A 13,100-nucleotide genomic window follows, 5' to 3' on the forward strand; every position below is an offset into this window, starting at 1 on the left:
GTAAAAATCTCTAAATTGCATGTCTATCTGCATTTTATCTTCTTGATTAAAGAAAAAATGCGACCTTGAAGCTTTGTTTTTATTTATACCCAACCCATTGATTGGGTCCGAGACAAATTCGTGTTTCGAATATTACATATAGATGGCGCTGTACGACTATGCGATAACGCTGGTAGACAAAAGTTGATGTTTAACAAACATTACAGCTACTACAAAAAGAAAAGCACTCTTGTTGCCTCGCACAGCGCCATCTACTTAAGATGTCGAACTCGGGCAAACCCACTTGCACTTCACATCTCTGAGGTGAGTTTCAAGATTACATGTTCATTATTATCCCCAAAAAATCTTGATAGCACCAATTAGCACTTGAGGATTTTGATTACAAAGAACAGTGCCATCTAGCGTTAGATTTTTCTACAAGTCATTATCACAAGAAAAATCTTAAGTGTGATTCAGAATTTTGGCCACACGGTACAGCGACATCTAACGTGTTATTCATGTACTAAGCAAAATCCGCAGAAGTCAGAGGACTGGTCAGATGTTATTAGGTATTGCTTGATATTGCAGAAAAAATCTTAATCGCGCGATTCAGAACTTACATACAATATTGATTTGTTGCTATAATCTTTGTAATAGTTCAACTAGTAAATACTTACTATGAACTGAACTGTGTTTAACCTCTTGTCCTGTGTATGATAAGGATTCTGACGGATTTTTTTTCGAGAATGATGTTCCTGCTCTATATTTCTGAGGTTTGATACTGCGATTTTTGACGGTGGTGGACACATGAAAGGTCCATGTGTTTCATGGACCTTTCATGTGTCCACCGTATGTGTTTCAGGTATCAGGATTGCCTAAGAATAAATAAAAGGATCTATTGTATTCAAGATTTTTTAATGCTATCCCGAATTTTTTGCTCTTTGTACATTTTTATGACTTTCTTCCCTGGCACTAAACCCTGGCTGAGACCAGGTCTCTTCAGCTTTCTCCTGTCTGCTTCACCCTCCCAAGTATCTTCCTCATTATCCAAAACCACTTGTGGTGGTGGAACAGAGCTCATTGTTCCTGAACCTTCACAGACAACTGTTTTCAATTTCTGAAAAGAAAGAATTTGATTATATAAGATGGCATTTGAAGTGGTGACAAAGAGGTTAAGTAATAGTACTAAAATGACTTAAAATACCGTCATATAGTAGGTATCGTACAACTTAAATCATAATTCAGTTCCATAAGATTAAAAAAAAATTACTGTAAAATCAATTCATATTCATTCCAGCTCTCATGACCGAACTGAACTAAAGGAACTAAAAGACCGAACTAGTTCCTTTGACCAATTGACCACGAGTGCTCTCTATAGTGACCAGGCACAAGCCTACAAATATCTGATCAAAGCCTTTATTTTTAAAATGTTTAAGTGCATGTTCACATCTCCAAGTGGTAAAACGCCACCCCTATTGTGTGAATAGCATGAAGGTTGATATTGGGCTGTAGCTGCCTGTGCACATCAGTTGACATCTTTGGATCAATTATAATAGTACCAGCTTCATTTACCTGTTTCTCTGCTTGCAGCTCCTCAGCAGTTTTCTGAATATCAGAATCATGTGCATATTTGCAGTTGTGTCCAAACCGACACCTCCCTTTCCGGTAGTTCCAGCATATCTTCTTGCCGTTGATCATCTGTGTGTTGGCTTTACCTGGAACCTTAACAGTCATGGCCTATGTACTTGACGATTGTATGCACAATTAGATACAACGTTTTCCTACATTTGCTCCTATTTTAAGATTAAATGTTGTACCAAAAGAAAACATTTTCATTAATCATGTACTTTAGTGAAAATAAAAAGAGAACATATTACGATATAATATTCTGGCAAAACGTAAACAATGTTTACGTTAAGTGTTCTGTGCAAAACTTTGTTCACGGAACAGTACATGACATCAAGTGGATTAATATTTGTTTACAAAATCTCCTAGTTTTAAAAGCAATAGAAAGTCAACATATACCATTTTGACGTGTTTCTCCAATATCGCTGCCTTGGCCAATTCAGCTTCGACGAATGGGTTCGAGAAGACCGAGGTTTGTAGCGAGCTCTCTCCAAGCGCTGGTTTTGGTAACTTTGGTTTGGAAGCATCCTCAGTAGGTCTACAAACAAACATTACCGCCTTAACTAAAAAATGTATGATCGTTGTCCCTGCATTCTATAAACATTCAGCAACAATACAATAAGTATATTATATAGGTTACGAAATTGTTACGAAAGCATGAAGATTCCAAGATTGTGCAAGAGGGCTATGCATTGAATACTGAAATACTCACTTTTCGTCTGGAGATTCTTCGTTATCCTCATCAGAACTCCCCGACGATGACGTACCATAATCTAATAAAGCGTTCATATTCACAAAGCTTTAACTAGAATTCCGTGTTTTCATTCCCAAACGAAATAATTTTAATATTTAAATCAAGCTTGTGATTTGTTTACGCTTCATTCATCTCGTTCGTGCACACTAGCACAGATTATATTAGGCGTCCTAGAGAGGACCGCGAATGATATATAATTTATAAGAAATAATAAAATGAAATCATTCATGCCAATCTACAGGCGAAAATAAAATTGGCCATGGATAAAAAATAAAAGTGTCATAAACAAAGTGATACCACAGTAAAAAAATTGTTTTTATGGTAGTTTTTGTTACATAAAAAAGGGTCTTGGCCTAGTCTTGGCAAGTTGTTTTAATTGTTTTTTTAAGTATATTTAAACATATAAGTAGACTGGCAAACAACATTGTTAGTAGAAAAAGGCGTGATATTATAACTTTCTATGGGACCCTTTATGCCTGCATTTTTGAAATTTGCTGCTTTTTTAGGGTTCCTTACCTCAAAAGGAAAAAAATGGAGCCCTTATAGGATCACTCGTGCGTCTGTCTGTCTGTCACAGCCCATTTTCTCCAAAACTCGTGGACCAATTAAATTGAAATTTAGTACACATGTAAATTTGTGACCCAAAGACGGACATGTAACGTAAACAAATGCATTTTAAACATGGGAGCCACTTTTGAGGGATAAACATAGCTTTATATAGTTCGACCACAGTAACTTTGCAGCGCTAGATAAAAAGTCGTTTTTAAAAACCGGGCAAGTGCGAGTCGGGCTCGCCCACAAAGGGTTCCGTACCATAATGCAAAAACGGCAAAAAAAAAAACGGTCACCCATCCAAGTACTGACCCCGCCCGACGTTGCTTAACTTCGGTCAAAATCACGTTTGTTGTATGGGAGCCCCACTTAAATCTTTATTTTATTCTGTTTTTAGTATTTGTTGTTATAGCGGCAACAGAAATACATCATCTGTGAAAATTTCAACTGTCTAGCTATCACGGTTCGTGAGATACAGCCTGGTGACAGACGGACGGACGGACGGACAGACGGAAGGACGGACGGACAACGAAGTCTTAGTAATAAGGTCCCGTTTTACCCTTTGGGTACGGAACCCTAAAAATCAGTATGTGACAACACCACAGAAAATGGATTAAAGAGTCTTGATACTTGTGAAATTTCTACCATATTTGACCGTCTGAAAAACTTAAGCTGTGCATTTATGGTTAAATAAATTTAATTCCAACAATATATGTCACTATTAATATGTATACATATACTAAATGTTCATAAATAATATTGGGAGATTTGGGAGAATATGACATTTGGCTTCATCAAAATTATTGAGCTTTTGTAATATCCGCGACGGCCTAGCGGTAAATAGGTACAAAGAGCCTACCGCAAATACCGGAGTTCGCAAATTGCGAGCATCATTCTCTTTTACTCCCATTAAGGCGTAATTATATTGAAAAAGAAATTGCCCGCAATTCGCGAACTTCGGATTTCGGAAAAACTAAATAAACCATTAAAACATACATTCAAAATAAATTTAAGCTTTAACTAGTAGTCACCCATGCCGTAAGCATGGAGGTTGTGGGTTAGAGGACTTCTATCTCAAAACCCAGCTCGAACCAATGGGTTTCTCGAAATGTTAGAGGAAGTTCATAAGGTAATAGTATGCCTATACCTATTAGGTGTGTTCAATTTGCCGTGAAACCTTAGTCTAAACCAAGTCTAAACCAATATTATAATAATATATTATCTATTCATGTAATAGACATGGTGCAAGTATTAAAATGTTTCATTCCACTTACCCGTCATCAACTCAAAATTTTGTAAACATTGTCGTTTTTGAGCTTGAATCGCCTAGTGCTGATTTTTTACTAGTCTTAATTATTCGTCACGCGGAAACCCGGCACGCCGATTTTGTAAGGTTTCACCATGTTTTTTCCGTTAATCACAAAAAACAACGAATATTTAAACGATTTTGACAAACACGTACCATAGACAATGACGTTTACTGTCTGCTAGAAAACATTGCCATATATAGTTTTTTAATTCGCTGTCAAATTATTGCGCTGCAAAGTTTCTGTGGTCGAACTCTAACTACTACTTTCAGTAGAAATAGTAGATTTATGTGGTATCCCTAAAATTTCTTCTTTTTTCTTGTGCAAGCGAGATAGCAAATAGTGCCAGTCTTCTCCTCGTAGTGAAGGCGGCATCAATTTCTGAATTAATTACCATTTGTCGCGAAACTGCGCGTCCTCTATCTTTTCTAGACCTAAATCTCTAATCTTATCCCTGCTTGTGTTAAATAGTGTTCTAAATGGCTTCAGATGATGAAGTAGACGGTTCATTTGCAGGTAAACGTTGAATATCTATTAGCATGTCATAGGTAAGCCGCGAATAGCGGTATCATGTGTTTACTTGCGGTATAAGCAATTAAAAATTTGAAGATTTTGGTTTTCAAATTGAAGTGTTAAAAACAAACAGCAACCAACGACAGTATGTGTTCTTAAAACATCTTATAGTGCAGTTTAATGGTGTAATCGTTTTCGGTGGGTTGTAAATATTTTGTGAGTGGCAGTTCGTGACAGAAAAGAACATGCAATTCTGCTCATTACTACTTAACAAAATGGACGCCGCCAAACAAAGGGATTAGTGACCTTAACCGCTAGGAGCGCGCGTGTTTCGGAAAATACTGGGTTCTCATGGGTTTGCCGGTGCGGGACAGGTGGTGAGCATGGTTGCAGTGGTTTGACCAGTTTATTTTATTTCGTTTTAGGCGACGAGGACGTGGAGGAAGGTGAAGGTCAGAATGAAAATTCTGGGGAAAGTGATGAAGCACCACCTAAGGTAAGAGGTTAATTTTATTATTAGGTGTTCTCTTAATACATTTCATTAAAAGCCAGCATTGGTTTATTTGTAAACAAAAGTGCTTGATAACACTAAATTGGCACATTCAGAAGGTGATTAGAGAGATCCCTGATGTACTGATAAATAATAATGACAGTGTAAAACCTATTTATCATAAATTATTTATTTTTAAAACCACCAATGAGGTGTAATGCCCATCTGTAAGTCTTCTAAACCAATGCATAATTTTTCACATCTTTACTTTCATTTTGTAAACAAAATAAAATAAACTTTCCCTAGGAGGATGATGAATACTCTCCAGAAGATGCCAGAAAGAAGAAGAAGGGTAAGAAAAGAAAGGCCCGTGGAGAAGACAAAAAGGGCAGAAAGAAAAAGAAGAAGCGAAAGAATGAGAGTGAAGAAGTAAGTACTTTTTATATAGAAAAACTGCTGCCTGCAAATTTGTTGTTAGAAAAGTTCACAAACATAAATTCTATATCATTACTGGAGTACTAATGTTACTCAACAACTAATGTTGTAATGTTACTGAAGCTCACTGCGGGACCAAAATGGAGAAGAGTTGCCCAAGACCGGAAACAATGGAAGCTATTGGAGGAGGCCTTTGCCAACAGGCACACTGAGTTGAGAGATTTTTTATAGAAACAGAAGTCAGCAACCAACACCTACAAATTTCTCTCACCCAGTCTAAGGGGCTATATAAATAAATAAATAAATGTTACTCAACAGCCTCCTAGCCTAGTTAACCTGCCTTCATAGGAGGTTGCAGGTTTGAATCCTGGTAACAGCATTTATTTTTATGTTTGTCACATATTTCCTTCTGATCCATGTGATGAAAACCTGACATCAAAAATATCTTTTTTTAGTTTTATTAATGGTTCCATGAGTCATTGGTGAAAAATATTGGCTTTGGCTGAAATATTTAAATATGTTCAATCTTTAAATTAACAAAAAAAAACAGTGTTTAATTAATTTTTCCTGTAAAACTTTCAAGTTCAAGCCAATTTAATTAGGCAAGCTAACCAGTAAAAGTACTAATTATCCTTATGCTTATTACCTTGATATTACAATGGCTCCTGTTATGTCATAATTTCAGATAAACATAACAAGGAAACATTTGAAAAGCATTACAGTACAAAAGGTTTAGCCACTAGTATAATAACATGGGTTTTATTAGCATAAACATTAATTCATTTGAAATCTTACAAGTTTTCAAATCTGCATCTAGTAGGTTTCATTGGTCCTCTAGAATTATACAGAGATGATCTCATTGATATTTCTGGTTTGCTGAAATTGAGTTAAAAAAAAAAACTGTCCAAGTTTGAGTTGTACTTGCACCCAGGGGCCCATTGCTCAAATGGCATTAGACTAATATTATTAGTTCACGTACTGTCAAATCGTATGGGTTGCCATGGTGACGCACTAATAATTAGCCTGATACCTTGAGAATAGGCCCCTGTAGTCATCAAATACATCGGAGCGGCTAAAGTGCTCACAAATCAGAACGCTATTATCTGGAGGTTATAGTGCCTGTTCTTTATCTGATGAAGACTACATGCAGATTTTTATTAAATAATAAAATCGAGTTACACTTAAGATATCATTCAGAGAGAAAGAAGTATATCATTTTACATTTAGAAATGTAACCCCTGGAGTCCCAAGGATTTAAATTATCAGCCAAACAACGACAGGGTTTAAGTATTGAATTGAATTTTGATTATTCCTTCTCAAGGAATTACTTTACACATGTACAGGAAAAGCACAGACATTAAAGATCCAAGAATTACTAACACAGAATTAATGAGGTCTTGTATTTGTCCAGGATGACGAGTTTGGGTTGGAGATTGAAGCGGAAGGTGACAGTGACTATGCGCTAAGCGCTATGACAAGCAAGAAATCGCGCAAGGGCCGCGGCAGCAGGCACAACACTACGCCCTCTACACCTGCCGCTTCTGACTCTGGCTCTGGTGAGTTGTAACCTAGTTCATCTTGGGGGTTGATGCAGGAGGTGACGGTGAGTATTCACTAAGTGCAGTGATAAGTAAGAAATCGCGCAAGGGCCGCGGCAGCAGGCACAACACTACGCCCTCTACACCTGCCGCTTCTGACTCTGGCTCTGGTGAGTTGTAACCTAGTTCATCTTGGGGGTTGATGCAGGAGGTGACGGTGAGTATTCACTAAGTGCAGTGATAAGTAAGAAATCGCGCAAGGGCCGCGGCAGCAGGCACAACACTACGCCCTCTACACCTGCCGCTTCTGACTCTGGCTCTGGTAAGTTGTAACCTAGTTCATCTTGGGGGTTGAACCAGCAGGTGACATTGAGTATTCACTAAGCGCAGTGATAAGTACGAAGTCGCGCAAGGGCCGCGGCAGCAAGTACATCTTACGCACTTTATACCTGCCTCTGAATCGGACTGGTGAGTGATAACACGGAATATTATACACTGTTTTACTTTTATAGAGTTTATACTAAGACCAAGTTCACCACGCACAGACGATCTTTTACTTGTTTGTAAATACGCCGCCGTAAACTAATGACTAAGTTGACTGCTGGGCCATTTTCTATTACAATAACAAACCATCTTCTTGATGAGTAAAGGTTGTAAACATAAACGCAACTGAAATAAGCAATCACTAAATCCTACCAAATCAATATGTTATTAGGTAAGATATCGTGTAGTATTATTGCGGGCTATTAGTGACAAGTACAATATTATTATCCTAGAATAAAGTGCTTTATGCAGTGTGTGAAATCAGCACTTCTCTGCATTTTCATTCAAAATATACAGTCACAATAGTGTAGTAGTATAAGTAGGTACATACTTTTTTTATAAACATGATTTGTACTCTTTTTCTTTATTATGTATCATTCGGTAGCGTCCATTAAGGCCTGTCTCCATATTGCGCGGCAACTATCGAACATTGGCTCGATCAGATCGCGTTGGCTCGCGAGCCAACCCGGTATCCATTGCGCGCGGCTGCCTCGCGAGCCAATGTTCGATAGTTTGCCGCGCAATATGGAGACAGGCCTTAAGATGAACTGTTCCTAGGCGGGGAATCACAAGGGAACATTATATAGTCTTATTATATTCCATTGGTATCTTCAGCGAGCACGAAATCTAGGTAATAATAATAATAATCTTGAAGTCATGCTATTTATTTTACACTCGCGAACTAAAAAATCCACGATCTAAAATCCAAAAAAAAACCTGCAAAACATATATGTATGTTTATTTGGTTCTAAACATTTGAAAGGGTATCGTCTTGGGTCGTCCCATTCGTTTTTCGTCAAGTTCTTAAATTAGTCCTATTCTGCTTTCGTCACTCATTCTACATTCGTCACAATCGTCGGTGGCTTTCAATGTAGAATGAGTGACGAAGGCAGAATAGGACTAATTTAAGAACTTGACAAAAAACGAATGGGACGACCCAAGACGATACCTTTGAAAGTGATAAATATGATGAATTTGAAAACGATATCGTTGTTTAAAGTAGCATTGAAATAAAATCATCATCATCATCATACCAGCCTTTTATTGCCCACTGCTGAGCATAGGCCTACTCTCTTCGAGTACGCCACTTATCCCGGTCCGGATAAATAAATAAATAAATATTATAGGACAATTTTACACAGATCAATCTAGATCAATCGGATATGTGAGAAGAAGTCAATCGTGCATCTTACTCGATATTTTTAGGGTTCCGTACCCAAAGGGTAAAACGGGACCCTATTACTAAGACTCCGCTGTCCGTCCGTCCGTCTGTCACCAGGCTGTATTTCACGAACCGTGATAGCTAGACAGTTGAAATTTTCACAGATGATGTATTTCTGTTGCCGCTATAACAACAAATACTAAAAACAGAATAAAATAAAGATTTAAGTGGGGCTCCCATACAACAAACGTGATTTTTGACCGAAGTTAAGCAACGTCGGGCGGGGTCAGTACTTGGATGGGTGTCCGTTTTTATAGATAATGGTACCGGAACCCTTCGTGTGCGAGTCCGACTCGCACTTGGCCGGTTTTTTTTTTCTCTTGCGACTGCAGAAAAAGTTATTGCAGTTAAAGTAAAAGTAGTTGATCTAGTACAGTCACCTGCAATAATATGTTACTCTTCGAATGCTGTAAAAATATGTGACACGCTCTTATGGCTCTACGAATAAGATCGTGTCAGATATTTTTGCGGCCTTCGTTGTGTAACATATTATTGCAGGTGACTGTACCATCGTCCACACAGTTAACTGTACATCAGCGGACCTTAAGCCTTTTGTAATAAGGTCCACCGATGTACAGTTAGGAGCGTTGCTGTTTGTACTTACAATAACAATAGTCTTAATTTATTTTATTTTATTTTAAACAGTTTTGTTAAACATTCATGAATCATGATACTTTTTAGGGTTCCGTACCCAAAGGGTAAAAACGGGACCCTATTACTAAGACTTCGCTGTCCGTCTGTCTGTCACCAGGCTGTATCTCATGAGCCGTGATAGCTAGGCACTTACCCAACATTAGATAGCAATTATGAATGAACGATTCGCTTCCCGCAATGCAACCTAATAGAAGTATTGGCGTTCGAAGGTCGGGGTCGTTGTCCCCGCGCGACGAGACTAGAGTAACAATTATAGAGCGTTGGTATTGTACCCGCGTAGCCTCCACGCTCTCACTGGCTGGGAATGCTGAGATTATCACTTTTTTTGACAAAAACAAAATAATCGAGACGAAAGTTGCATTTGAGTTTTTTATATCATTAGGGATTGTAAAATGTCGGTTAATTTAGTAGGAATATAAAAATAGTACAATTTAGAAACTACGTCAAACTAAATGTAATAGAGCCGCTAGCTTTGTGAGCTAGAACGCGACCCCCAATTGCTAAACTATTATGAAAAAAATAAAATAACGTAAGCGATAAAATATATCCTAAGGGCTGATTTAGAAGGCGCGCGAACTCGCATGCGATTTTAGTTACATTGCGGACTGTTGGTTACGTCCAATTCAAACGACCGATCTAAAACCGCAATGTAATGAAACTCGCATGCGAGTTCTCGCATCGTCTAAATGAGCCCTTAATAAATAATAATCATCGAACCAGCTTGCAAGAGTGTAGAGATGAACAGCTGGACATGCGAAAACATTTCTGCTCAAACTGAAATGGAGACATTCACTTCGATCGGCCACAAAAATGTTGCAATACTTAAGTATCTGTTTGTTGTGGAAGTAAATAATTTCCACACCTTCCTAAAGTTGCAGTACGTGTTAATTTAAGTAGTATTTTTAAAAATTGACAGCTTTTAAAGTTAAAGCGTATTTTATAATTTTTATACAGCTATGCTGCTGACTATTTTAGCATCTATTATGTCTATATATTTTAGCATCTATATGCATCTATTATGGAAATTTAATTTCTGAAATAAATAATTATTTAATTTAATTTAATTTAGCAATTCGATTTTACTATTATTTCGCTATTGTATCTTTAGATGATCAAAATAAAATCGTAGGGATACCCCTGACAAAAACTGTCCGGGTTTTACCTGTGAGCTTCCCTGACGGGCATTCAACTAGGACTCATCTGGGGAAACCCGAACTGATGTCAGCGAAATATTAGTCATAATATTGTAGTTTTTATACTCCTGTAAAATTTTTATGGTATCTGGTTTCCACCTGTCCAATTTCTTGGTCCAATGTGCATTTGCAAATATTCAAAGATTTTATTTGTTCAGCATAGGTAAGTTACAAGATGTTGAATAAATATTTCAGTATCACTGTTGTGCCTATTGGCATACAAATTCAATAAAAAATACACACTCTAATCATATCACAGATCAACAATAATAGTCAAAACAGGTAGCAGGTAGGTAATAGTTATCTCATGCATTCAATCTTAATAGGTAATTAGAAGAATAATCTTAATATTATGTGATAATAGTGGTCAGGATCCATTGTCAATACATTTTAATTTACAAATCAGTCAAAAATTCCCAATTTTTGCTTAATGAAAATAAGATGCAATAACATTAGACTACCATATTGGACAGATGGAATACCAACCTGTAATGTTTTTTTTTTGCAGGCATGCCGACAGTGGAGGAAGTCTGCTCGTCGTTCGGACTCTCAGACGTGGACATCGAGTACACGGACGCAGACTTCGAGAACTTGACGTCCTACAAGCTTTTCCAGCAGCATGTCCGACCGTTGCTGGTTAAGGAAAATCCAAAGGTCATTATTATTCATTAATTTTTAACAACCAGAAACGTCTATTATATCGTCAGAATAATGCTATTAACCTTTAAATGCATAGTGAATTGTATTTATACATCACAACATAAACATGAAATTTTATGCATATTTAAACAAATTCTATTTATTCCTGTTTATTATTTCAATAGTAAAACTAATCCATTTTCTAAATTATTACATAAATTTACGCAGTATTTTAATTTATAAAATTTACATTTGTTTAAAGACGAAATGTCGGAAAACTTGGAAAACCCTGGAAGTTGATGATTTTTAGTGTGTTATTTTGGGCAGATTTTTCGGGGTTTGTAATTATTTTATATTTACAAACTTTAGGAATATCACAAATAGTGTACCTTTCTGATGGCAGTAAATTTTTTCCCATGCCCCTTACTAATAGCTATATATTTACAAAAATATGATTTAGCCTATGCAACTTCTAACACTGATTTCCCAGTGAAAATCGATGATATATTTTTTTTACTATTTTTCCTAGAATCGGCAAATAATTATGTGATACATATATTAATTTCGGACAAAAAGAAAAAATCATGCATTTAAGGGTTAAGCACCTAAACCCACTAACCCCAAGCACCAAAGGCAGTAATTTTTCCACCATTAAATTTATTATTATTCATATTTGTTTCTATTAGAATGTTAAGAATGTAGATATCATTATTGCTCATTCATCACTTAGCTTTGGTTAGGTTCTTATCAAATTACCATTATAAATATTACTGAAAAAATAACTAACTGGTTTTTCCGAGTAGACATATAATTCGTTAAATTTATCCTGATTAAAATCTAGCGTCAGTATTTTGTTTTATAGAGCATTCCATTGGTCCAATTCCGTACACTAACACGTTTATTAGCGAAGTTGTGACATTTGGGACTCCTTTTTATAACTGCCTTTAACTTTACTGAAGTCTATAAAACAATCGTTACACAGTAGACAATTTCGTGTAGTCATCCTTTTCTAAACCCCCTTTTTTCAACGCACAAGCAAGCTCGTTATCTGCCACATGCTTTGTCGCTAACCCTAACCCCAACTTAGCAAACCCTTTAATAACATTGTTATATGTCGATTAGGTGCCAGTATCGAAACTGATGATGCTGGTAGCCGCCAAATGGCGGTTGTTCTGCGAGAGCAACCCCAACCTGGGCGGCGGCTCAAACATGGGCTCTGAGGAGAACACCAACACGTCCACGGCCTCCGACTACGTGCCCAAAGCTAGGGCTGGACGCCCGCCTAAGGAACCAAAGGTTAGTGTAAACTTTACTTGCCACTTAGGCCAGGGGTCGCCAAACTTTTGAAGAAGAGCCAACCGCAATAGGAATCACGAGTTTTATGAAAGTCAAAGAGCCGCAAATGGTCAATCAGCGTTTTAAGAGCATCTGATGTTTTTTTAGTCGCTTGAAGAGCCGTAATTTACCCCCAAAGAGCCACATGCGTCTCGCGAGCCGTGGTTTGCCAACCCCTGACTTAAGCCCTTCGCCGACGCATCCGAAAGGTGAAAGCATACGTACGCATCTTCATACTAACGAGCGATTTCTAAAAGTGGCTCGATGCTTACAGATGTGATTCCACCCTCTTACTATGGCGTACTTTACTACACCTTATA

At 37.3% G+C, this 13,100-nt stretch overlaps 2 protein-coding genes across 3 annotated transcripts in view; one reads left to right on the forward strand and one right to left on the reverse strand.

Annotated features, from left to right (window-relative positions):
- Positions 1 to 877: 877 nt before the first annotated feature.
- On the reverse strand, positions 878 to 2,508 carry LOC134792722 (uncharacterized). Its single transcript, XM_063764022.1, has 4 exons — positions 2,318 to 2,508; positions 2,005 to 2,143; positions 1,552 to 1,701; positions 878 to 1,096 (listed from the first exon to the last, which is right to left on the reverse strand). The coding sequence occupies exons 1-4, from the start codon at positions 2,392 to 2,394 to the stop codon at positions 884 to 886; spliced, it is 579 nt and encodes a 192-aa protein (XP_063620092.1). The 5' UTR covers positions 2,395 to 2,508; the 3' UTR covers positions 878 to 883.
- Positions 2,509 to 4,556: 2,048 nt separating this feature from the next.
- Positions 4,557 to 13,100, forward strand: part of LOC134792695 (chromodomain-helicase-DNA-binding protein Mi-2 homolog) — a 31,904-nt gene continuing 23,360 nt past the window's right edge. For both annotated transcript variants that reach the window (XM_063763971.1, XM_063763973.1), the window contains exons 1-6: positions 4,557 to 4,734; positions 5,157 to 5,227; positions 5,528 to 5,650; positions 7,068 to 7,212; positions 11,315 to 11,460; positions 12,568 to 12,741. In XM_063763971.1, coding sequence (XP_063620041.1) covers positions 4,698 to 4,734; positions 5,157 to 5,227; positions 5,528 to 5,650; positions 7,068 to 7,212; positions 11,315 to 11,460; positions 12,568 to 12,741 — 696 coding nt within the window. In that variant the 5' untranslated portion in view covers positions 4,557 to 4,697. The remainder of the gene's footprint in view (positions 4,735 to 5,156; positions 5,228 to 5,527; positions 5,651 to 7,067; positions 7,213 to 11,314; positions 11,461 to 12,567; positions 12,742 to 13,100) is intronic.

This window comes from Cydia splendana, chromosome 8 (assembly GCF_910591565.1).
Source record: "Cydia splendana chromosome 8, ilCydSple1.2, whole genome shotgun sequence".
Taxonomy (NCBI): domain Eukaryota; kingdom Metazoa; phylum Arthropoda; class Insecta; order Lepidoptera; family Tortricidae; genus Cydia; species Cydia splendana.

What these genes read in the sequence shown, in the direction of transcription:
- LOC134792722 (XM_063764022.1), bottom strand. Translation starts at nt 2,394, where the DNA reads ATGAACGCTTTATTAGATTATGGTACGTCATCGTCGGGGAGTTCTGAT. An exon ending in GAAGAATCTCCAGACGAAAA is followed by an intron (nt 2,144 to 2,317) that starts GTGAGTATTTCA and finishes GTTTGTTTGTAG; the next exon opens with ACCTACTGAGGATGCTTCCA. An exon ending in AGCTGCAAGCAGAGAAACAG is followed by an intron (nt 1,097 to 1,551) that starts GTAAATGAAGCT and finishes CTTTCTTTTCAG; the next exon opens with AAATTGAAAACAGTTGTCTG.